Source organism: Ursus arctos, unplaced genomic scaffold (assembly GCF_023065955.2).
Source record: "Ursus arctos isolate Adak ecotype North America unplaced genomic scaffold, UrsArc2.0 scaffold_22, whole genome shotgun sequence".
NCBI lineage: Eukaryota > Metazoa > Chordata > Mammalia > Carnivora > Ursidae > Ursus > Ursus arctos.
Genome location: NW_026622897.1, coordinates 59,930,968 through 59,958,021, shown reverse-complemented (window position 1 = coordinate 59,958,021; position 27,054 = coordinate 59,930,968). Strand labels below are relative to the sequence as shown.

The 27,054-nt window shown below is 39.5% G+C and overlaps 1 protein-coding gene across 1 annotated transcript; it reads right to left on the bottom strand.

The window, feature by feature from the left end:
• Positions 1–43: 43 nt before the first annotated feature.
• On the bottom strand, positions 44–27,008 carry ZNF215 (zinc finger protein 215). The gene is made up of 6 exons (XM_026486166.4): positions 26,782–27,008; positions 18,724–19,300; positions 12,774–12,859; positions 11,256–11,388; positions 10,839–10,934; positions 44–1,610 (listed from the first exon to the last, which is right to left on the bottom strand). The coding sequence occupies exons 2-6, from the start codon at positions 19,121–19,123 to the stop codon at positions 670–672; spliced, it is 1,656 nt and encodes a 551-aa protein (XP_026341951.2). The 5' UTR covers positions 19,124–19,300; positions 26,782–27,008; the 3' UTR covers positions 44–669.
• Positions 27,009–27,054: the final 46 nt, after the last annotated feature.

Sequence of the window (27,054 nt, the reverse complement as noted above, 5' to 3'; positions counted from 1 at the left end):
GGGTAAATTACAGAAATAACTTACAGAAGAACGAGGAAACTAGTACACAGAGTATTAAGACACTTTATTGACCTCTTAATGTTTGGAATAAATGACAGACCCAAGACAATGGATGTTGCTCCAGCCTACATCCCAAAGAGTACTTTCAAAAACGCAGATTTGACGACTATATGTAGAATCCACTTCCCACTGCAGTTGATAATCCTCCTCCAATTCTAGTCCCCGCTCAGCACCAAGACAGCCAAGGATATTATCATGGAGTAATCTGCCATTCTTGTGGTCTCTGCCATTAATTCAGAGAGTTCAGTCCTTAGAAGTATATTCTTCCTATATTCTCGTGAGCTCCTGGTTTCTCATGTCCTTCTTAGGACTGAAAGTTTCAGTTTTATTAAATATCAATTCCAAGGGTATTGCTTGGCTCCTCCCTAACTTCAATAAATCATGTGAATATAAGGATGCCATAGGTCCCATTTATGAACTAGAAATGATGGCAATGGATATCAGAATGATGACAGGCAAAGACTTGTACTGTGATACATTTAACTCCAAACCCTTGTGGCTTCACTTGGGAGCAGATTCCTACCCAATAACAGATTTCTCTCCAGCACTAATTCTGTTATATCAATTAAAGAAGAATCCCTGACGAATGTTTTCTTGCATTTAATTTATTCACAGGATTCCCTCTACTATAAATTCATTGATGTAGGTAATCCTGTGTTTCTTCCTTTTATAAGACTTCTCTTGAGTATGAATTTTTTGGTGTTTTTTAAGGTTTGAACTCCTGTTGAAGGTTTTCTCACATTCCTTACATTTGAACGGTTTCTCTCCTGTATGAATCATTTGATGTCGAATAAGGGAGGAACTCCGGCTGAAGGATTTCCCACAGTTAACACATTCATAGGGATTATCTCTAGAACGAAGTCTTGAATTTTTATTACTGTCTTCACTCTCACTGAAAGCTTTTCTATATTTATTGCCTTCACAGACCTTTGCTTCAGTATGAATTTTTTGATGCTTAGTAAGGTTCGTACGTCTGTTGAAGAATCTCCCACATTCACTACATTTATAGGGTTTCTCTCCTGTGTGAATGATCTGATGTCGAATGAGGGATGAACTCCGGCTGAAGGCTCTTCCACACTGATAGCATTCATAGGAATTCACCAAGGTATGACTTTTTGGCTGTTGAATATCTATACTCAGGCTCAAGGCATTTCCACATTCGTTATATTCTGAATATTGCTTACCTGAGTCTAAATTAAATTTGAAATTAGTTTTAAACTTACCACATTTTGAGGACCCCTTTCTCATAGGAATTCCTTGTTGTATACCCAAAACTGAATTAACTGTCTCAATATCTAATATTTTCTTATTCTCACTACCTTCAAAGTTTCCCACCTCAGTGTAGACTGTCTTATGAACAAAAGCTTCTTCTGGTAAATTTATGTCCCAATGTTCCTGGTTCCTATATAACCAATCATCGCTCATCCAAGCATCTAAAGAAGGGGATCCACTTTTGGTCAGTCTTGTCATAATCACTCCAGAAGATGATTCTTTTCCAGAAATTCTCTGCTTTGGAACTGAATCTTGGTTTTCTGAAATTATCTGTCTGTCTAAAAAGAAATTAAAAATTCCATGAACTAGAAGAAGGGAAATGGTTTAATTAGGAAAGTCATGCTAAACCACATAAGGGAATATGCATCTTTTTAGGCCTTAATTACAGAATGGGAATGTGAAGTGAGATTAGAAAAAGGAGAATTATAGAAGAAATAAAAGGGATAAAAGTATCAAAAGGGAGGTTAGGAGATCGTAAAATATGAGGAGAGCGATTCAGAAATATTAGAGAGAATACAGAGGGCTTGGGAAAATGTCCCGCATATGAACTGCGATAGGGTGGCATATCATAGTTCAAATTATTACTGCTTTGTAACTAGTCTGTGTGGGTTATACCTAACCTTCCTTTCTCTAGCATCTTGTCTTTGTCTCTTTTAACCTATGCTACTCATCAATAATAAATACACCCTTCTAAAATAGCAATTTAGTTGTATCTTTAAAAACATGTCTACATTTACAGGAGCCACATCTTAACCAGCTACAATAAGCTTACAATCAGTGCTTCTATTTTCCAGACGAGTTGCAATTATTCCCCATATTTAACAAAGGCAGAAAAAAAACCTATGATCAAAAGTAGCAGAGAAACCACCCTTTTTCCTAGGCTCAAAATCACCCCTGATTCTAACAGTGCTATGTTATTTTTCTATGTATTTCCTAGAACTCAAAACTTTACCTGTTCCAGTTAAGATTCAGTTCTCGTTTTCACCTGTCTTCAATTTGTTTCATTTAATGTCTCACCTTCCTTCTCAAAATTCCTTTCTCACTTAGCTTCTGTATAAATACATCCAATATACTATATATTCTAGCAATTTTTTAATAACTAAAATTCACTGACTTCCTATTATCCTTCTGCACATAACTTCAGCTTTATCTAATGCTTTTACTTCCACACTTTATTGGTAGCCAAAACACATTTTCAGCTTTGTAGTCTCACTTTTTTTTTTTTAAACCTGTCTCCAAGACAATGCCACTTGGCTATCCTACTACTCTCTTCCAACTCACAAATGAGCCTGAGAATGTCATCTTTCATGTAGAAAGAACTTCCCTCAACGTCCTCATCTGTTCGGTGAGTCATTGTTCTTCTAATATTTACACTAGAGTCTAGAAAGAGATCTTGAATAACCATGCTCTCTCTCTCCCCTTTCTAATCTACCCTGAGGTACTATTTTGAGGACTTTTGCCTCAAAGCAGCCCCAATGATACATCCAGCTTTGTCAAATACCTATTAATTCAGCCTGATTTAGTCTAATTTCTAGCAGAAATTATCGTCTGAATAATACTTACACTGAAAACTAGACTACTAAAGCAATCTCCTAGAGCGGAGCCTAGGAATATAATGAGAGTATTGACTATAGTTTCTCTGTTTCTGCCTCACCAGTGTATACTGGGTGTGTGGGCAGATAACCTGTAATTTAATTCACAGGTCTTCAGTGCGAGAGAAACCTCTTCAAACTTGGACCTAATTTATAATTTAGATGGTGAGATCCTGGACTTCAAGCCTGATGCCATAATGAGATGAGGTCTCTTAGGAGACAGTAAATGTATTTAACAAGGGGGAAAAAATAAAAAAATAATTTGTGGCCAGAGGACAGACTAGAGTAGATCAAAATGGCTGCACATTCATTAAAAAACAAAAAACAAAAAACCCACAGCTAACATCATACTCAAAGGGGAAAAAACTGAGAGCTATTCCTTTAAGATCAGGAACAAAACAGAGATGTCCACTCTCACTACTTTCATTCAACATAGTACTGGGAGTCCTAGCCACAGCAATCAGACAAGAAAAAGAAATAAAAGGCATTCATATTGGTAAATAAGAAGTAAAACTCTATTTACCTATTTACAGATGACATGATACTATATACAAAAAATCCTAAAGACTCCACCGAAAACTACCAGAACTGATACATTAATTTAGTACAGTTGCAGGATACAAAATTTATAGAAATATGTTGCATTTCTATACTTTAAAATGAAGTAGCACAAAGAGAAATGAAGAAAACAATCCCAGTGGGAGGAGAGGGAACGGGAGAGGAAGGCGGGAGCAAACAGTCCCATTTACAATTGTACCAAAAAGAATAAAATACGTAGGGGAGGTGGGTGGAGGGATGGGGTAACTGGGTGATGGGCATTAAGGAGGGCACCTAAAGTAATGAGCATTGGGTGTTGTATGCAACTGATGAATCACTAAATTCTACCTCTGGAACTAATAATACAGTATATGTTATTAAATGGAATTTAAATCAAAAATAGAAAAAAATATTAAAAACATAGGAATAAATTTAACCAAAAGAGTCAAAGACCTGTACTTTGAGAACTATAAAACAGTGATGAAAAAGACTGAAGATGACACTAAGAAATGGAAAGATATTCCACGCTCATGGATTGGGAGAACCAGTATTGTTAAAATGTCCATACTACTCAAAGCAATTTACATATTTAATGCAATCCCTATCAAAATACCACTAGCACTTTTCACAGAACTAGAACAAAGAATCCTAAAATTTGTATGGAACAAGAAAGACCCTGAATAACCAAACCAATCTTGTAAAAGAAAAAAAAAAAAACCCGGAGGTATCAAGACATATTAAGCAAAGCTGAAGTAATCAAAACAGAATGGTACTGGCATAAAAAAATAGACACATAGATCAATGGAACAAAACAGAGAGCCAGAAATAAACCCACAGCTTTATGATCAATTAATTGATCTATGACAAAGGAGGCAAGAATATACAACAGGAAAAAGTCTCTTCAACAAATGGTGTTGGGAAAACTGGACAGCTACATGCAAAAGAATGAAACTGGACCCTTCTTACACTATATACAAAAATAAACTCAAAATGGATTAAAGACCTAAATGTGAGACCTGAAACCGTAAAATTCCTAACAGAAAACGTAGGCAGTAATTTCTCTGACATAGGCCATAGCAATATTTTCTAGACATGTCTCCTTTGGCAAGGAAAACAAAAGCAAAAGTAAACTATTGAGACTACACCAAAGTAAAAATCTTTTGCACAGTGAAGGAAACCATCAACAAAATCAAGAATAACCTACTGAATGGGAGATGATATTTTCAAATGACATATCCAATAAAGGGTTAGAATCCAAAGTATATAGGAACTTATACAACTCAACAGGACAAAAGCCAACAACAATCCAATTAAAAAATGCGCAGAGGACCTGAATAGCCATTTTTCCAAAACAGACATTAGATGGCCAACAGACACATGAAAAGATGTTCAACATCACTTATCACCAGAGAAATGTAAATCAAAACCACAATGAGACATCACCTCACACTGGTCAGAATGGCTAAAATCAGAAACACAAAAAATAACAGTGTTGGCAAGGATGTGGAGAAAAAGGAACGCTTGTGCACTGTTGGGGGAATGCCAGCTGGTATGCCCACTGTAGAAAACAGTATGGAGATTACTCAAAAAATTAAAAATAGAAATCCTATATGATCTAGTAATTCCACCACTGGGTATTTAGCCAAAGAAAATGAAAACACTAATTCAAAAAGATACAGGCACCCTTATGTTTACTGCAGAATTATTTACAATAGCCAAGATACAGAGGCAACCAAAATATTCATTCATAGAGGAATGTATAAAGAAGATGTGATATATGTGTGTGTGTGTTATATAGGTGTGTATACACACACATATATGTGTATGTATATATATGTGCGTGTATACACACACATACATATGATGGAATACTACTCAGTCATAAAAAAGAATGAAACTTCACTATTTGCAACAACATGAATAGATCTAGAGGTATCATGGTAAGTGAAATAATTCAAAGACAAATACCTTAAGATTTCACTCATAAGTGGAATTTAAGAAACAAACAAAGGAAAAAAGAAAAACAAAAAACCAGAGTCTTAAATATAATGAACAAACTGATGCTTGCCAGAGGGGAGGTGAATGGGGGAATGGGTGAGGACAGGACAATAAAGAGCACACTTATCATGACGAGCACGGAGTCATGCACAGAATTGTTGAATCATTATACTGTACAGCTGAAACTAACACAACACCATATATTAATTATACTTGAGTAATAAAAAGAAATAGATGCACATTCTTTGACACCTTCCCATAGAGAAGTGGAGTTTATTTTTCTTCCCCTTGCAAATGGGCTACTCCTGTGACAGCTTAGCCAACAGAATATGGTAGAAGTGATACCATGCCACTTCTGGGCCTGGCCTTTAGGAGACTGACAATTTCCAACTCCTCTCAGGATATTCCCAGAACCTGATGGGCATGCTATGAGCAGCCCATCCCTCAAAAGGGGCCACATGGAGGTGCGCTGGTCCACAGGGCCGATGTTCCCAGTGGCAGCCAGCATCAACTTCCAGCGGTGTGATAAGCCATCGTGATCATCCCATCCCAGCAGACACTGTACCCTCAGCCAACATCAGATGGATCCTGAGAACTCCGAAGTCAACTCCTAACTCTTGTGAGAGTTAATAAAATGATTGCTGTTTCAAGTCAGTAAGTTTTGGGGCAATTTGTTAGAAACAATAGGTAACTGAAACACAAGCTGTTCCAGCAGTATTTACTGAATGGCAAAATTCCTAAATGTATTTCTCTAAGCAAATCTCTGTTCTCATATTTCCATGACCCATTTTTCATATAACTTCTTTACTCCTATTTTTAAAATCACTTTCATGTATTTTGTTATTTTCAAATCACTTAGTTCTAACATATAGGAAAACTACCAATATTTTTATTTTATATCTGGCCACCTTACAAAACTCTTAACAGATGTAATAGTTTTGACTATGAGTTTCTTGGTTTTCTAAGTAGAAAGTTATCATTTACAAATAAGTCTTTTTTCCTCTTTTCTACTAATTAAATTTCTCATTTTTTTTCATTCATTAGTTACGTCTTTCAGGTCAACATTAAATAATTATAGCAACAGATACTCTTATCTATTGATTCTAGCGGCAACACCAGTTTGTCTTTACACCCATGATTTGTTCTCCTTTTGCACTAAACAGATTTTGAGTCACTGTCTTATTCCTATTAATCCCAAACGCACAAACTATGCTTTACCTACAAGACTTTGCTCCTGCCTCTAACCTGAAACACAAACGAACACTTGAAACCTTAGCCTGTCATCCCAAACCTGGGTGTCTGCGCACAACTCCCCTGGACACCAGCCCATGCCAGACCATCTCTGCCTTTCTTTGGCCTATCTGAAAGTTTCCCCCAACTTCTCCAATCATTCCAATGGCTTATCTGTATTTATAGATTAAAATCCACAGGATTCTTTTTTCGTAGGTTCTGACTAGTTAATTAAGCTGGTTTAATTAAATCTGGTTTTATATTCTCTATACAAATTTACCTTAAACTGTTTATAATAAACTCGGATCATTAGCCCTTAAATCTAGATGTGCCTCTGATCATCTGACGAGCCTCTGAAGTACATACATGTGCACACGTGTGTGATGTATGTACATTCCGTGTGGCTGTGCTGGGCTTCTCACAAACATCGCGATGTGCAGCTAGCTGAAGTAGTGGCTGCTAACTTCCGAGAGAGAAGTGGCAGCCTCACGTCCTATTACAGGTTAGACCTGGAACCGGCAGTGTCACCTCTGATGTATTTTACTGATTAAACAGTCCAGTGCCAGCTGAGATTCAAAGGGAGGGGAAACAAAGTCTGCAACTTTTTTTTCTGATTGAAGTATAGTTGGCACCATGTTACATTAGTTTCAGGTGTACAAAGGCTACATCCTGATGGAGAAAGTGACAAAGATTCTGTAGCCACCTTTAATCCACTGTAGTCCATTAACTGTTTTGGAAAATAAACTACATTTACCGAGGTAAATTCCAGATTTATTGAAGTATTATATTTAAATGATGAAATAGATGAAATCAGAATAAAAATCAGGAAATGTTTTTAATTTGCGGATGGAAAAATTCTTATGCCTAAAAATAACAGATATAAAGCACTGGGGGGAAGATATGCGGTAACATAAATTTTAAAATATGTATGGCAGACACCATAAAGAAAATAATAAAAAACTTCAGCGGTATTTCATTTGCTCTGTGATCAATAATGGGAATTTCCATGAGATCTTACTTATAAACCTCTAAAGGCTTAATAGATAAAGGACATAAAACCATTTACTGAATTACAAATGACCAAAGCAAATAAAATAATTTTTACCTTTCTCATAATCCAATATTTATCTACCCAGTTTTTTTCCTTTGGTTCCTATGAATGTGCAAAAGCTTGAGATAAAAAGGCAGGGTGAAAAGAGACATGGTCTCTGCCCTCAAGGAACATAAAGCCTAATGTGAGAGACAAAGACCTACATAGATACAAGTAAAATACAATTGTGATAAATGCTAAAAAGAGAAGATTATGGTCCTATGGGAGTATATAACAGAAAAAAATGAATCAAGACAGGTTTCCCTGAGGAAATGTGAAACTATCTGAGATCTGAAGGAAGACAAGGAGTCAACTAGGCAAAGAACAGGAGAATGACCATTTTATGTAAGGAAACTGCATGTACAGAGCCCCTGAGATGGAGGGCAAGTCCCACTCAACGGACATACGGAACGTGTGGCCTGTGGAACTCTTTTCTCTGCAGTCCTCCAACACCTATCAGAGAGCTTAGGGCACAGGAGATGCAAATACACACGTGATGCTGACTGAAAGCAGAGCAGTGTGGTTTGGGTGCGAAGAGCGGGGGGAGGATGCAGGGTGAGGTGAGGCTGGAGAAGCAGGTGAGGCTGGAGAAGCAGGCTGGAGAAGCAGTGTGTTCTGAAGTAAGCAAAACTGCAGTCAGCATAAGTGACTTAAGCAAGTACATGACAGAACTTGATCTCTTTGACTGCAATGTGGCTCAAACCCTGGAGCTGGGGAAAAAGAGCAAAGAGGCCTGGCAAGATCTTCCAGTACGATGAATTAAGAGGCTGCGGGGATAGCTGAGATGAGAGATGGCACTGGCACCTGGACTAGGGTAGTGGCCCTACAGATGGAGAGAAGTGGAGACGTTCAAAGGATATTTAGAAGGACGAAACCAAGTATTAGAGAGGTGAAGGAGAAGAAGTTGTGTCAAAGATAATACACCATACTTATGTAATTGGATGGATGGCAGTGCCATTCACTCAGGGAACAGAGGAGGACTGGAAAAGAAAAAGTTATGGCTTTGGTTTTACAGAATTGGAGTCGTCTTTAAGACATCCAAGAGAAATGTCACATGTCTATAAATTGTTCAATTCAAACTAAGGGCTTTAGAGGGGAGGGGGGTGGGGGATCGGGATAGACCGGTGATGGGTATTAAGGAGGGCACGTATTGCATGGTGCACTGGGTGTTATACACAAGTAATGAACCATGGAACTTTACATCAAAAACTTGGGATGTACTGTATGGTGACTAACATAACATCATAAAAAAATTTTATTTAAAAATAAATAAATAAATTGTTCAATTCGGAGAAGCAGCCTGGGCTGGGGACACACATTTGTAAGTCACCTACACGTGTGCGCTAAGTGGAGTTGCAGCTGTGGATGTGCTAACATAGAGAAGAAAACACAGAGTAAGAAAAGACAAAATGAGACATGTTGAGAAACTGAAATTACAGCTAGACAAAGAGAAGTCTCCACCATACAGACCGAGAAAGGCCAGAAACAGAGGAGGAAAATGGGAAGCATTATAAGAACCTACGAGTGTTTTAGAGCGAGGAGCAGGTAACGTAAGACAAGGAATGAAAAAGTATCCACTAGACTTCGCTACAAGAAAGTCTTCTACGACTTTAGTAAGGACTGTTCCAGATGGAGATCTGGAATAACAGCTAAACTGGAATGGGGTGAGGAAATGAGAAAAGTAGAAACTATTTTGAGAAGACTGGCTACAAAGAGGCGAGAAATAGAGTAATAGGTTCAGAGAAAAATCGTTGACATCAGCAATGACCTGAAAATGTTGAAAAGCTAATGGGAGGATGAAGCAGAAATGGTAAAAATATAAGTGAAAGAAGGCAGGGAGAAATGGGGTCCAAAGGAAAAGGGTGGGAGGTGGGGGAATTTACCTAAGAAAGAAAGAAACTGAATACTTTGCCTATCAAATCAATAAAGATTTCAGGCCAACAAGAGGGTGCTAGGGTGATAATGAGAGAGATAATATGCTAGTAGTGACAGTATGGCTCGGCATAACCTTTCTGTAGACAATACAGCACAATGTAACAGGACTTTTAAATACATTCATGCCCTTTGATGCTGAAGTTTGTCTTCTAACAAGGTATATCCTGTGGAACTTACCAGATATGCCTGAAAACCTGGCAACAACCTGAATGTCCAACAGCCGGGGGGAATGGTTAAATATATTATGATACATGTGTACGATGGGAAGTTACACGTGAATGAGAAACCACATTTGCACGGACTATTTAGTGACACAGGTAATTGTCCACGGTATCGTATTAGGTGAGAAGAGCAGAATATAAAGTGACATATCCCTGACAATCCCAATTCTGGAAAAAAACAAATCTTCACAAGTCACAGAGACACATCATCACAAAGAAAAAAGCCTAAGAAAATAAATCAAAACGTTAATACTGCATAGCTCTCGGGAGTGAGGTAATGGGGTGATTTCTATTCTTCTTCATACTTTTCTATATGTACTAAAATTTATATTAAGCACATAATAATTGATAATGTCCCACAAACAAAATGTTAATAAGAATAAAGAGATTACATGAAAGTAGAAAGTAAGGGCACAAGAAGTTCTATGGTAAACAAAGAATGGAAGACTACTAAGCTCACTCTAGTATGAAGCAGAACTTTGCTTTCTTTAGAAGGAAGCACATGATTTCATGCTGGGCTGGCTAATGTTCGTTTACGTAGCACTACTGTGCGCCAGGCGCTGTTCTAAGCGTGCTACCCACACCGACGCACTTGAGCCTCACAGGAACGTGGAGGTAAGGACTGTTATTGACTCCCTGTTGCGGATGAGGAGACGGGCAGGGAGGCCGCTCCGGGCCACACGGCTTTACAAGCCTCCGTGTCCCTCCCCTGCAACATTCATTCGTCTATCCGATGAAGAAAAAGAATCTGCCAACGAAAGGCAATGGTGTCCTTTTTCCTCCAAAGCCTCCAGGTTTTGTTGTCCGCCCCCCACCCGACTCTTACTCGAAGGCTGGTAACAGTACACTGTGCGTTTAACAAACAAGCTTCTTACACCTGCCTCGTATCTGCCTGGCTCTTACCTGAAACAGATGTGCTTGGGGTTTCTTGCTCTACTGTCCATCTTCTCTCCTTACTCTCCAGCTTGGAGATCTCAACTGGCTTGAAAAGTAGTTGTTCTGTTCATGGGGAAAATGAAACAACAACAACAAACAGATACTTCAGCCATTTTCATAGGGAAGAGATTCCCTCCCTCCGCAGTAGTCTCAGAGCTGCTGAAAGGTAAGGCCAGCGGTCACCACGGATCTGTGGACATTTATCTCTCCACCAGAAAGGACTTCCACTCAGATACACAGCAGGAAAATCTGCTATTGTGCCCAAAGGATATTAGGAAACCCGAACCCAAACCCAAGTGCCCTTAACCACTGCAGCCGTCCTCTAGTTTTTAGCAGATGAAGAGACTACCGACGGGCAGAAGAGGTAAATAACACGGAAGCCACCTTGATGCAATGAGTTCAGGTTCCTATAGTTCTCCAGCATCACATCCCTGTACAGGGTCTTTACAGCAGGGTCCAGCTGTCCCCACTCTTCCTCGTTGAATTCCACAATCACATCTTTGAATGTTACTGGTTCCTAAAACATTAAATTTCTTTTTAATCAAAGGTCACTTCTAAAAATATTACTAGCGGAGAAATGAATTTGGAAAGAACAAGGTAGGGCGTCAGAATACGTAAGAAACTGACAAACGTTTGGGGTTCTAAGTGATGGAAATTAAGTTATACTAGAGGCTTATGGACTTGGCACTGTGAGGGCTGCGAAAGGAAAATCCAGTGCAGTCTTAACCTAACCTAACTTTTATTTTGGTTCAGGAAAAAAAGACAGTTGGAATAATTGTGGAACAAAAAATTACTATAGAGTAAAAATAGCTGACATAAAAGGAGTTCAGAACAGGCAGAGTTTCGGAGAGATCTGAGGGGAACTTGTAACGAAGACGGAGCCTCTGGCAGCAGAAGAGGTAGGGCGTTTTCTCTGACTGAGAAATGCAGCCTGCCAGCATCTCCCATCTGGGGCAGGCAGTCCTTTCCTGATTACCCAAAACGGAGTAGCCACCCTCCTCATCGGTCTCCCATTGCATTATGCTTCCTTCTTTTCTCTGTAATAATTATTACTATCTGCAATCACCTTATTTGCCAGTGCGTGCCTGTCTGCTCTACCGTCATTTCCACAAAGGATTTCCCTTCGTTTACCATCACATTCCCAGCCCTTAGCAGTGGCGTATCAGACACTGCGTAGATATTTCTTACGAGGACCTTCACACCATCACTTGTTGCACTTCCCTGTCTAGCATTCTCAACCTTGTCATGACGGGCACCTTCGAACACGACGAAATATACCAATCCCTCCCTCCCTCTCCGTCAGAGCCAGAGGACTCTGAGACATGAGTGACTTGGTGAGTAAATCATCTACGTCAGCTTTGCCTACATCCTCACCTTCTTCCCTCAACCCCCTGCAACCTGGCTTCTATTCCCATGAGGAGCAGGATCTCCGTGATGGTAAGGGAACAGGCACTACTCAGGCTGAATTTTCCTGAATTTTTTAAAGGATTTATCCTTGAAATACTCTCATCCTTGGCTTTCGGTGGCATCTCCTTGGTCTTCCTCTACCACTTTGATGCTTTCATTTCAGTATCCTTTGAGATTTCTTTTGCTCCTGCCTATTTAATGACATTACTCGGGATCCTGCTCTTGGCTCCCTTCACTTGTAATTCTGAACATTCTCTGGTGGGCTCTATTTCTATGGCTTTGATTATTGTCCTGAATTCTGAAGGAACAGATGCACAGAAAAATATAAAGACTGAATATTTCCCAAAGAGTGTATCATCAACTAAAATAAAATAGATCCAATGTCCTATGGGAGAAGTAACAGTCCTACATCCTTAGACGGACCTATATTTAGCAAAAGTTCAAAAGCTGAAAAAGAAAAAGCAGATTTCAGTAAAGAGTAGAATCCTAATTCACCTGGGAATGGCCAGTTAGCGAGTCAGCTTCCATCTTCCCCTGGATGCTGCCCTTCTGGAGCAGGACAGAATCCTTGCAGGCTATCTCTGGGAAGATGAAGGAAAACATTAGGGAGACAAGATTTGTGCTGGAGAAACATTTAATGACTATAGTAAGAACTTTAACATGCTATTCATAGGAATCATCTTTAGAGCTTTGGAAAAATAACGGTGTCAGGCCCTACCAGCAACCAGAATCTCCAAAGGTGGGGCTCAGATGTTATAGTTTTTAAAAACTCTAAAAATGATTCTGATATTCTACCAGAAGTTGAGAAGTACTGGATCAGGGAGAAGAAGGCCAAAATAGCATTTTGAGGCTTCATCTGCGGTTGTAGCAGATTCAAAAAATTACTTTAATTCTGTCCTTACAAAATCTGTAGCTTTGTAGTAAGTTTTGAAATTGAAAGTATGCATCCTTAAAGTCTGTTCTTCATCAAGGTTGTTTTGGTTACTTTGAATCCTTTGCAATTTCATATTCATTTTAGGATCGGCCTGTCCATTTCTGCAAAAAAAAAGCAGCTGGAATTTTGCCATGAATTGCATTTGAATCTGCAGACCACTTTAAAGAGTATTATCATCTTGACAACATTAAGTCATGCAATACAGGAACACAGGCTTTTTTAAAATTGTTTTTTAGTGAAAAAATTTGACAGGTAACACAGTCCCAGGGATCCCAAGGGCTGCTGAAGGGCTCTGCAGGCCTCTCTGGGTACTCAAAGGGCAGCAGGTGTGAACTCCGAACCGGTCGTCTTCCATCTGACCTGCGGAGACTGGGGTGGGCAGTTGTAAATAAATGCCTTATGGCTTTTGCTATGAAATTAAAAAAAAAAAGACTCACATAAAAATGACCCATGCAGTTTAAACCCATGTTGTTCAAGGGTCAACTGCATAAGAACAGATCACAAGACAGTAAAGATAGCTTTACTTTTTCCTTTCCAATTGGGATACATTTTATTTATTTTTCTTGTTTAGCTGCACTGGCTAACACCTCCAGTATAATGCTGAACGGAAGTGGCCAGAGTGGACATCCTTGTTTTGTTCCTTAACCTAAAGGTAAAGCTTTTAGTCTTTAACCATTAAGTATGATGCTTCCTGTACGTTTTCCATAGATGCCCTTTATCACATAGAAGAAATTCCCTTCTATTCCTAGTATGTTGAGTGCTTTTATCATGAAAAGGCACTGGATTTTGTCAAATGCTTTTTCTACATCAAGAGGACCTTGTGGGCTCCTGGGTGGCTCAGTTAGTTAAGTGTCTACCTTCAGCTCAGGTCATGATCTCAGGGACCTGGGACTGAGTCCCGCATCAGGCTCCCTGCTCAGCAAGGAGTTTCCTTCCACCTCTCCCCGTGCCTCCCCCCCCACTTGTGCACATGCTCTCTTTCTCTCAAATAAATAAGATCTTATTTAAAAAAAAGAGGACTTTGTGATTTTCCCCTATTAGTATGGTGTAGAATGTTGATTTTCATATGTTGAACCATCCTGTATTCCTGGGATAAATCCCATTTGGTCATGGTGTATAATCCTCTTAACACGATGCTGGATTTGGCTTGCTAGTTTTCTTTTCTCATGAGGTCTTTGTCTGGCTTTGGCATCAAGTTAAAACTCACCACAGAGTAAGTTAGGAAGTCTTTTTTTTTTTGGTCGGTGTAGTTAAGACTTTGTCAATTTTTTTTTTTCAAATGACCCACTTCCAGTTTCATTGATCCTATTGTTTTTCTATTCTCTATTTATCTCTGTTTAATCTTTCTTATTTTAATTTCTACATATTTGCGCATTTTCCAGATTTCCTTCTTTTTTTAAAAAAAGATTTTAGTTGACAGAGAGTGTGAGAGAACATAAGCAGGGGGAGCAGCAGGAGAGGGAGAAGCAGGCTCCCCACTGAGCAGGGAGCCCAATGAGGGGCTTGATCCCAGGACCCTGGGATCATGACCTGAGCTGAAGGCAGACTGTTAACCAACTGAGCGATCCAGGTGCCCTTCCAGATTTCCTTCTATTATTGATTTCTAATTTCATTCTGTTGTGGTCAAAAAAGATCCTTTGGATGACTTAAATGTTTAAAATAATTGTGCCTTGTTTTGGCCCAACATTTGGTCTATCCTGGAAAATGTGCCATGTGCACTTGAGAAAACTATATATTCTGTTGTTGGGTAGAGTGCTTATATATTTGTTAGGTCTAGTTTCGTTTATAGAGTTGTTAATACAGTTCTTCCATTTCCTTTTTTGTCTTTTTTCTAGTTGTTCTATCCACTAAAGAAAGTGGGGTGCTGAAGACTATTATTCTTAATCTATTTCTCCCTCATTTCTGTCAATTTTTGCTTCATATATTTGTGGGCCTGATTGTTGTAATTCTTGCTCACTTACTTTTTTGAACTGATTTGGAAAGTCTGTATTCTTTGTTGTGTGTGCCCACTTAAATCTGTTCCCTTAGCTTAGTGGTCAGCTCGTGATTCCTCAGAGATTTCCTTAGATACCTGGAATCAAACAAAAAAAAAAAACCCACAAAAACCCCACAAACAGAAACCATTTCCTAGTCTTTGCAGATGGGCTGCAGGTGTTGAGGCTTGCCTACACCACTCAGGTAATTTTTCAACATTACCTTCATCTTTAGTTTCTGTTTATGCGAAGCCTGACGGTCAGCCAGAGGTGAGAGTTAAGGCCTTATCAGGTCTTTCAGAGCATGTGCCCAGCCTTCTAGATCTCTAGGATATGTAAGAACTTTTCAAACACCTTATTCCACAAAGCAACTCATACCCCAGTCTTTCCTCCCAATCTTTTTGTGTTCATGGTCTTAGGTGGCAGAGGCTAATACATTTCCCATTAAATGCTTTGACAAATGCCCCCCAGGTGGCCATCTCTGCCCTGGGAGAGTTCTGAGTCAGATAAAATAAGGGCAAGCCCTTTGGGTGGGTTCTTCAGAGAGCCAAGACAGGTTAAAAGAAACTAAAAACCTTTCTCAGTCCTCTATTAGCTGGCAACCTCTCCTTTCCTTCCCTCCCAGACTTTAAGAATAGTCTACAATCATGATCACATTCACACCTCAGCCATCCAACTTTTTTGGTAGTGGTGGTGGGGAACATGTGATAGGGAGAGTAACAGACCCCAGAAATACCCACACCCCTAATCCCTGGATACACTGGTAAAAGAGACTCAGCAGATATGATTAAAGTTAAGGACCTTGAGAGATGAGGAATCACCGTGTATTATTTGGGTAATCACAATCTAATCACACGAATCCTAAAACACGGGTTTCCCAGCTGTGGTCAGTGTGAGAGAGAGCGAGCAAACATGCTCACCTGAGCAAGTGCGCGTACTGCGGCTGAGTGGAGGGGAAGAGAAGGCGGTGTGGAAAGGACACGGACATAGCTTGCCACTGCCAACTCCGAAGACGGGTAAAGGGAATCACAAGGCCCCGAAAGGAATATAGTCCTACTGATGCCTTGATTTTCGTCCAGGGAGACCCATGTTGGACTAGTGATCTACAGACCTGTAGGATAATACATTCACACTGTTTTAAGCCACTAACTTTGTGGTTATTTATTATGACGGTAATGGAAAACCAATATAACTAACTACAAATAAGCACCACCTCAACTCCTTCTCTGAATCTGTTCTAAAACTTAACAATTTCTTCATAATCAATAATTTCAGTAAATTACTTCAATATTCATCTTAATAGGAGAATCTTTTTGTCACAGCATTGCTGAACACTCCCTTCTTGAATATTTCTCTTTTCTCAGCTCAAGATACTAACGTTTCCTGGTTCTCTGAAGTCCTAGATTACGCTTTTCTAGCCTGCTTATTACCTGGCTTTTCTTTTTCTGTTTAATCCTTAATTTCTTTTTCAAATAAGGACTAAATACAGCAACAATAACAGTATCATCACTCTTCCCAGTCAGTAATTCCTTGTCAAATATTCAATCAATTGCCTCATGACAGAAAGTTCATACATTCACGTGACTGGTTATACATCTTTTACATTTAATTTCTAAATTCCTCTTCCATATCTCCACTTCTCCCTTAAAATTATTTCGTTTTAGAGGGGCACCTGGGTGGCTCAGCTGGTTAAACATCCAACCCTTGATTTCGGCTCAGTCATGACCTCAGGGTCACGCGATGGAGCCCCGCGTTGGGCTCCGTGCTCAGTGCAGAGTCTGCTAGAGATTCTCCCTCCCTCTCTTTCTCATTCTCTCTCCCCCTCACCCCCTGCTTGTGCATGCATGCTCTAAATAAATAAAATCTTTTAAAAAAAATAAAATTATTTTGTTTTAGAAACTGGATTGTCTTGTAGTTTCCCAGAGTTTAGATTTTACTAACGGCATTCCCATGATATAATTTAACATGTTCCTCCATCCTCCGTTCATCCTGTAATGGGTAGTTAGATCTATGACAGCCCTTAAATATTGATGCTCCCTAAGCATATGTATTTCTCCTACTTCTATTCATACCTGTAACTTTCCAAACCCATAGAGATCTCAGACTCAACGTGCCACATGATTACTGTATAAATCCCCTCCCATAAAATCTGCTACTTATGCCACGTTCATTTATGGCAGAACCTGCACATTTACATCAAATCTTACCCACTCACACCTTACATGCAGCTCATCATTCCTTCAGGTTCAAACTCCTGTTTTCCCAATACTCCTTCATCTTTAACACCTCATCTATCTTAACTGATTTTCCTGTTTTTAGAGTCCTCAGGTCTATCCTTTAAACAAGATGTTGATAAACTTTTTCCGTGAAGATCCAGATAGTAAAGATTCTGGGTTTTGCAGGCAATACAGTCTCTGCTATAACTAATCAACTCTGGTCATAGCATGAAAGCAGCTTAGACTAAATGTCAATCAGTGGGCATGGCTGTGTTCCAAAAACACTATCTCCCAAAATATTTGGCCTTTGGGCCACAGTTTGCCAACCACTACTCTATATCGATATCAAAATGATATTTTAAAAGGCAAATCAAATCGTTTTACTCTCCTACCCATGCTGCGAGATCTCATTCTCTATTTCTATTTCCTACAGAATAAAATCCATGTTTCCTGATACTGTAAAGTCCTTCAAGATCTGCCCTTGACACCCTCTAGCTTCAGAAAAGATAATTTCTTTTCATATGGGAAGAGTCAATTACTTTTTTTTTTAAGGTTCTTTTTTTCTTTTTAATTGAGGTATAGCTGACATATAAAACCATACAGCTGACCCCTGAACAAAAACGGGTCAGGGGCACCAACCTCCTGAGCAGTTGGAAATCTGCATATAACTTTAGACTCCCCCAAAACTTAACTACTAATAGCCTACCACTGACCAGAAGCCATACCAATAAGCAGTCTAAGCATATTTTATATATATATTACATACGGTATTCTTACAATAAAGTGAGCTAGAGAAAAGAAAATGTTAAGAAAATCGTAAGAAAAAATACATTTATAGTACTGTGCTGTATTTATTGAAAAACACCCATGTATAATTGGACCCACACAGTTTAAACCCATGTTGTTCAAGGGTCAACTGTATTAGCTTCAGGTGTACAACGTATTGATTCAATATTTATGTATATTGCACGATGATCACCACAATAAGTCTAGTTAACATCTGTCACTATATGGTTACAAAAATTTTTTTCTTGTAATGAGAACTCTTAAGATCTAATGTCTTAACAACCTTCAAATATGCAATACAGTATTATCAACTATAGTCACTACCCTGTACATTACAGCCCCCTGACTTATTTATTTTATACCTGGAAGTTTCTATACCTTGTGACCCTCCACCCATTTTGCCCATCCTCCACTCCCACCCTGGCAACCACCAATCTGTTCTCTGTATCTATGAGCTCCTTTTTCCTTTTTTTTTTTTTTAAAGATTCCACATAAGGGTCAACTGTTATTCTACTGCCAATTTTCTACATTCCTACCTTCATCTTTAGGCATTTCAATCACATCCTCTATGAGGGTCACCACTTCTTTGCTGTTCTTTGGATGTTGTAAATTCACCCAAGTCCTGATGTCTTCAGGGAGAATTGTCAGAAATTGTTCTAACACCAACAGCTCTAGGATCTGCTGTTTTGTATGAACCTCTGGTCTCAGCCACTGAAGACAGAGCTCCCAGAGTTGGCACAGGGCTTCATGAGGCCCAGACACTGCCAGATACCGGAAATGTCTGAACTTTTGACGACAGGCCTCAGAGTCGTATGTTTCCATGATGGGGACGGATTCCTGTGGCCAGGACGCATCTGCTCTCAGGGCCTCACTTCGTTCATGTAGAATCAGGTTTTGAGGTTTTGAGATAGCCATCAACTTGTTCAGAGGCTGCATCTTCCTTGACAGAACTCCCACTGTAGTTTGAATTTGTCTAACTAGAGGATTCTAGTAATTCTTGGGCTTGGGCTAAGCACTTGTGTACAATATATGCGCAATGTGATTTCAGCCAAGTTCTATCTCAATAAGAGAAAAGTTCCAGGAGCTTCAGACAGAAAGACAACATTCAGGTACCTGAGAGAATGAAAAAAGACACCAATATGACCTATATTTAACAAACATGTTTTGTATAGTGTTAAAAGATAAAATAATACACATAATATTCTTAAGAATGTCTAATAAAATAAATATTATGGATTATCTTCCATTCTTGCTTCCTTTTTATAACAATATACTGTCTCTTTCCCTTCATCACCCACCCAAAAGACAGAAAACACAGACATCACACAAAAAGTGATAAATGAAATAGTCCTTTTAAAACAAACCTCATAATTTAATTGCAATTTCTCCTGCACCAGGTGACAACCCATTTTTGCTTTATTTTTTTTTAATTTTTATTTATTTATTTAACAGAGAGAAAGAGAGAGAGCACAAGCAGGAGGAGCAGCAGGCTGAGGGAGAAGGAGAAGCAGATTCCCTACTAAACAGGGAGCCCAACATGCGGCTCGATCCCAGGACCCTGGGATCATGACCTGAGCCAAAGGCAGATGCTTAACATATTAAGACTTTATACTAGAGATACCTAAAAAATAAATTCTCACTAAAATATCAATAAGATTATAAAAAATGAGTAAAATTGGAAGTACCACTAGAAATTAAGTTACGAAACAATTACTTAAAAAATAAGAGAAGAGGGGCGCCTGGGTGGCACAGCGGTTAAGCGTCTGCCTTCGGCTCAGGGCGTGATCCCGGCGTTGTGGGATCGAGCCCCACATCAGGCTCTTCTGCTATGAGCCTGCTTCTTTCTCTCCCCCTCCCCCTGCTTGTGTTCCCTCTCTCACTGGCTGTCTCTATCTCTGGCGAATAAATAAATAAAATCTTTAAAAAAAAAATAAGAGAAGAAATAGGAGTCATTTCATTGTCAGGGATAAATCAAAAAGTACATTGCAAATGACACAAAAATAGACACATAGATCAATGGGTAGAGAGCCCAGGAGAAATCCCATGACTATATGGTTAATTAATGTATGACAAGGAAGGCAAGAATACATACTGGGGAAAGGACAGTCTCTCCAATAAATGGTGCTGGGAAACTGGACAGCTACATCCAAAAGAATGAAACTGGACCACTTTCTTACACCATATACAAAAATAAACTCAAAATGGATTTAAAAATCTAAATATGAGATCTGAAGCCATAAAACTCCTAACAGAAATACAGGCAGTAATCTCTTGGACATCAACCTTAGCAACATATTTATGGATATGTCTCCTCAGATAAAAAAAAACAAAAGCAAAAATAAACTATTGGGACTGCATCAAAATAAAAACTTTTGCACAGTAAAGGAAACCATCAACAAAACAAAAAGGCAACCTACTTAATGGGAGAATATATTTGAAAATGACATACCCGATAAGCGGTTAATATCCAAAATATATAAAGAATTTCTACAACTTGATGCATGCTCGTGCATGCGCGCGCACACACACACACAATTTGATTAAAAAATGGGCAGAGGACCTGAATAGACATTTTCCCAAAGGAGATATACAAATGGCCAACAGGTACGTGAAAAGATGCTCAACATCAGTAATCATCAGGAAACGCAGATCAAAACCACAATGGGCTATCATTTCACACCTATCAGAAAACGGCTAGTATCAAAAAGACAAGAAATAACAAGTGTTGGTAAGAATGTGGAGAAAAGGGAACCTTGTGTGCTGTTGGTGGGAATGTCAACTGGTGCAAACCACTGTGGAAACAGTATGGAGGTTTGTCAAAAAATTAAAAACAGAAATACAATACGTATGATCCAGTAATTTCACCACTGGGTATTTAGCCAAAGAAAATGAAGACACTAATTTGAAAAGATATATGTACCCCTACGTTTACTGAATTATTTACAATAGCTAAGATATGAAAGCAACCCAAGATGAATGGATAAAGAAGAGATAGTATACACATACAATGGCATATTACTCAGCCATAAAAAAGGATGAGATCTTGCTACTTGCAACAACATGGATGGATCTAGAGGGTATTATGCTAAGTGAAATAAGACAGAAAAATAAATACCATGTGATTTCACTTACACGTGGAATCTAAAAACCAAAACAAATGAACAAACAAACCAAAAGACTCTTAAATATAGAGAACTGGTGGTTGCCAGAGTGGAGGTGAGTGGGGGAGGTATGAAAAACAGTTATGGAAATTCCTTAAAAAATTAAAACAGAACTACCCTATATCAAGCAACTCCACTTCTGAATATTTATCCAAAGAAGATGAAAACACTAACTGGGAAAGATATATGCACCCTCATGTTCATTGCAGCATTGCTTACAATAGCCAAGATACGAAAACAACCTAAATGTCCATCAACAGATGAATGGATAAAGAAATTTACCTACACACACACACACACACACACACACACACACACACACACACAGGAATATTATTCAGCCATAAAAAGAATAAAATCTTACCATTTGCAACAACATGGATGTACTTTGAGGGAATTATGATAAGTGAAATAAAGTCAGAGAAAGAAAAATACTGTATGATCTCTCTTATATGTGTAATCTTAAAAACAAACAAACGAACAAAAATAAAAGCTCAGAGAACAAATTGGTGGTTGCCAGAGAAGAGTGGTAGGTGGGAGAAATGGGTAAAGGGGGTCAAAGGTCTCCCAGATCTCAGTTTTTAATACCATTCCTCAATACAAGGAACCAGGGCTCCATGGAGAAATGGCTTATTCTAGAACTGGAGCAAGAAATATACAAGATGGGGGCACCTGGGTGGCTCAGTAGGTTAAGCGTCTGCCTTCGGCTCAGGTCATGATCTCCAGGTCCTGGAATAGAGCCCCACACCAGGTTCCCTGCTCCGCGGGGAGTCAGCTTCTCCCTCTGCCTCTCCCTTTGCCCCTCTCCTCCACTTGTGCTCTCTCTCATAAAATAAAATAAAATAAAATAAAATAAAATAAAATAAAATAAAATAAGATAAAATAAAATAAAATAAATAAAATAAAGAAATATACAAGATGAGCTTGGAGCGTCTTGAAGTACTAGAAACTAGATAAGAACTCAAAAACAAAAACATATTTACTGAGGCATGTCCAAGGCATAGGAGCCAAGTGAAAGAGCTCCCAATGGCCAAAGCTGAAACAATATGAGCAATAAATAATCCAAACTATAAAATTAATACCCATAAGCTATACTAATATACATGACTGACTCAAATAATAAATAAACGGGAAAGAACAGACCAATCTGTCACGCAGAAGAATTGCAAATAATTTGTGTAGATACTCAGCCCTCCAAGAGGTGGAGCATAACTTTCCATCCCTTGAGTTTGGGCTCTACATACTGAATCCTCCCAAAGAGTAAACATGGGAAGAGGGAAAAAGAATAAATTTATAGTGGAGAAACCCAAAAAATATACCTCAGCCACAGGATCAAAGTCAACATCAATAATGACAGGTCATGTTGACAGTATGTACCTTTGAGATGATGTGGTAGAAATAGCACTTTATCTCTGTGATTTGCCTTCCCCAAACCCATAACCCCCGTCTAATCATGAGAAAAATTCTAACAAATTCTAAAAGATGGGCTTCCTATAGTATACCTGACCAGTACTCAAAATTGTAAAGGTCATTAAAAACAAGTCTCAAAAACTGTCACAGCCAAGAGGAGCCTAAGGAGACAGGACAACTAAATGTAATGTGGCTTCCTCGGTGGGATGCTGGATCAGAAAAAGGACGTTAGGCAAAAATTAAAGTATGATTAAAGTATGGACTTTAGTTAATGGATCTAATTAATAGGTCTAATTAACATACTAATTTGTTACTAATAGGGGAAATGGGTATGGGGTACATGGGAACTCTTTGTACTATATTCTCAATTTTTCTGTAAATCTGAAATTGTTGTAAAATAAAAATTTTATTTAAAAAATTAAAAGACACTTGCCTGATGTATTTAGATTCAAAAGGATGAGTGGTAAATTTATGAAACAGAATTAGGGAGCCATTTAGTAAAACAGGATGAGATTAAGGTAAATATTAAAATGGATTAAGAGACTGACAATCTTGACTAGAAGGAGTAAAGAACAAAAGGGACACTTCATTGAACCAGTGATATGATAGACAAATTTAAAAGTCTCTCCCAAAATGCCAAGATAATAGAGAACAAAATCTTATGGTGAAAAATAAATTAAAATTATGGAAAACTTTTTGCAAATCAAAGGATCCATGCACATGGCAAAAGGAAAAATTATCAAAAGCGCAAGAGAACTTTTATGATGAAAATCAACAGTCTTCCATCCTACCTGCCTTTCTATGCTCATGTTTACTACCAAGAGGTGATTTTTTTGGAAATTTTTTTTGTGTTATGGGAGATTTCTGTCATTTGACCTTGTAGATTTCATTTAAAAAAACCCACTTCTACCAGTCATATTTTAAATATAAGAGCTTTTTCTTGTTCATTAATGGTTCTTTTTCCATTGTATTGTGCTTGTCTGGTTGTTGCAATATTTCAAATTTCTCTGGCAATTCTAATTTAGGTTTTCTGTTTCCTAAATTCCCTTTTATTCTGTGGTCAGGATTTCTGTTTATCTTGTTTTTTAGACATCTGGTGTTCCTTAGTTTTCTGTTCATACTTAAGAATCAAGAGTTAGGGTAGCTATTCCAGAGAGCCATACCAATTTCTACTTCAGCTGTATCAGCAGGTTGGTTTCCTAATGGGCATCTACTCTAAATGGGAGATCTTCCTGAGAGCCTTGTGGATATGGGTGAAACACACAGATTGGCAGGCTTTGATTTAGAGTGAGTGCGGGAGCTGGCTGTCAGGCTGTGCCTCCCCCCCCCCCCCCACATAACAGAGTGAAAAGATTTAACTTTGAAAAGCAACACCCACATTAAAAGCCTTAGTTCTCCTCAGACGGTTTATTCAATTTAGGAAAAACCTTTTTGTGGGAGGAAGGCACTTTAGCTGAACTGCTTCTCTACACAGGTGGGAAGGGAAATAGGAAGTTGGGGAGATGACTGAAAGAGACGTTTCACATGTAATCCTTTACTGATCCCTCTGTTCTGTTGGATTCTCACTCCCACACTCTGTTGGAGCTAGCTGTGAGACACGGAGGCAGCTTCCACCTCCACTGTAGTTACCTCACAGTACATTCTAACTTGTGGCCCTTTCTACAGTGCCTTCAAAACTTGTGTTTCTCTCCACTCGCCATCTTGTAGCAATGTATTAACACCATTTATATGCTCATTAGTACCACCACTATATGTCCGCCAGAAACAGGGCAAAGTGGATCAACTGAAGGAAGATTTTGAGATCCAACACAAACCTCCTCTAAGCTTAAAGAAAGCATGGTTCATTAAAAAAAGAAAAAAGTTTCAAAGTGCTTCAGAAGTATCATGGAGTCCCACCAAAGAATGAACTACATGCCCAGATACTTTTCAAATTACCATAAAGGGAGAAAGAAGGGAAAAAAGCTCACAGGCAAATGTTAAAATGAAACAAACACCAAGGAAGCACAAAAAATTTTTTTTAAATTGAAGGTAGAAATAATACCACGGATATCCACTTAACAGTAAATGTACTGGATAAAAAATTTTACTATATAAACACTCAAAAGACATCAAAAACAAAGGAAAGGGAAAGTTGAAAATAAAGGGATGATTAAAAACATAATAATGTGCAGGGATGTAATGATTTAAAAGCAAAAATGTATTAAAGTAGACAAAAAGGAAACTTTAAATGACTGAAGGTACAAATTATAATGAAGTATGACTTGTTAAATGTACCAAATAACAGAACTGGAACATATTTATTGTAAATCCTCAGAAAACAAAAGATGAAATCAACAATGACACCCAGAAATGGGAGAGACTAGGGCAACTTTCTAAAAACTTAACACATAAACTAAAACTAAGTAAGAATATAGTAGATATGAAAATGTGTTTAGTATATATAAAACCAGATAGAACGTAGTTTCTATTCAAGTACTTACGAAAATGTTTACAAAGGCTACTATATATCAGGTTACAAAAAACCTCCTCAAATAAAAAAGTATCTACGAGTGGTACAGACCACACTTATTATCAGAATGAATCCTAGAATTTAACACAAACAAAAAACATTTTCAACTGATTTGAAATTTAAACTTTGAATCAATATACAACTCAAATGTGGGGCTCCTGGGTGGCTCAGTCCTTAAGCGTCTGCCTTCAGCTCAGACATGATCCCAGGGTCCTGGGATCTAGCTCCCCATAAGGCTCCCTGCTCATCTGGGAGACTGCTACTTCCTCTCCCATTCCCCCTGCTTGTGTTCCCTCTCTCGCTGGTTGTCTCTCTCTCCCTGTCAAATAAATAAATAAAATATTTTAAAAAAATACAACTCAAATGAACACCAATAAAAACAATGCACATCAAGATCTATAGAGCACAGCTTAAGTTCCACTGTTAGGCAATGTCAAAGCCTCACATCTGTAATTAAACAAGAAGGAGATGAATTAAACATTCAACTCAAAGTGGGGAAAAAACAACACAACATACGGGGAATTTATAGGTTTAAATACAATTTAATACCTTACCGGGTATCAATAATTACAGAACTAGGAGAACAGAGACGTTCAGGACGACATGAGTGCATTTAAGATTTCGAAAAAGGAACACTCTGGATGATAGACGGTCCACGGTATGGCTGTGACTGCCTGAAGCTCAAGCGGTCTGTAAGCGACCAACACTGGAATTAACCAAGTCAAGGACAGTTAAAGTTCAAACTCTAAAGTACGGAACGGACGCCTCTCAGGAGGATGGTGGCAGTGAGAAGGAAGAGCCAGGAGTGTGAGCCAGCACCAGGGGAAGGGAGGGCTCAATAAGGCGCAGGGGACAGGCATCTGGAGCCTTAAACACCCAGGTGACCCAGGTTCAAAGGATTTTACAGCACTGAGGAAACTGAACAGGTGACTATGGTGCGCTGGTAGTATCTGTGGGCAGAGGGTTGTTTAAACCAATCAGCTGACAGGTGGGGCAGTCGCTTGAGGTAAAAGGAGCCTGTGGAGATCCGCGCAGAGAAAGGGGCGCAGAAAGCAGTTTGCAAATGACACGTCTGAAAATAACGATGCCTTAAGTTTTGTGTTTGGAGGAGCGGCTGGGAACGATTAGGAAAGAAGGCAAGTTGGAATGAAGTTTTGTCCATTTTCTTTGCCAGCTGATCGATCCGGCCACACCCGGTATTTCCACGGGGAATCGACACCAGATTCCCAAACCCACGGATGAAGCCACTTCCATCAGGTCGAGCGCCTGGACACTGCCCCCGTTACAGAATGCGAGCGAGGCCGGCGCTAAACGCTGTTGACCGGCGCCCTCCCGCGCACCCACTTGCTTCTGCAGCCCACGCCTCCCCCGCTCCCCGCGCCGAGCCAGGTGGTCCCGCAGAGACCGCGGAGCGCCGCGACGGAAGCCGCCTAACTGCCCACCGGCCGCCGCACTCAAGCGGGATTCCCATTCCCGCACACCCGCGTCCTCACCGCCCGCTGACCCGGGGATACCTGCGGGCACCGCTCCCAGCTGAGGCTCGGTTCAGTCACACTCAAGCGCCAGGTCCGCCAGGAGCCGCGGGGGCCGCCGGCCTCGCGGGCGGTGGGAGCCGGCGTGGGTAATGACGCCACAGCTACGAAGCCGTGACCACCCCGGCCCCTAAACGCCGCCGCGGGATCTGGGTCTCAGAAAAGCCAAGGCGCGCCGCCGCCGCACGCACGCGCACCACCCCTGGAGCGAGCCCCCAGCAGCCCCCGCGGCCCCAGTCCGCGGACTTCTCCCAG

Excerpts from the sequence above, each read along its gene's own strand:
- ZNF215 (XM_026486166.4), bottom strand. The coding sequence starts at position 19,123 with ATGCAGCCTCTGAACAAGTTGATGGCTATCTCAAAACCTCAAAACCTG. Across the intron at positions 10,935-11,255 it reads CCTGAACTCATTGCATCAAG|AACAACTACTTTTCAAGCCA; the intron begins GTGGCTTCCGTG and ends CCCCATGAACAG. Across the intron at positions 1,611-10,838 it reads CCCAAGCACATCTGTTTCAG|ACAGACAGATAATTTCAGAA; the intron begins GTAAGAGCCAGG and ends ATTTCTTTTTAG.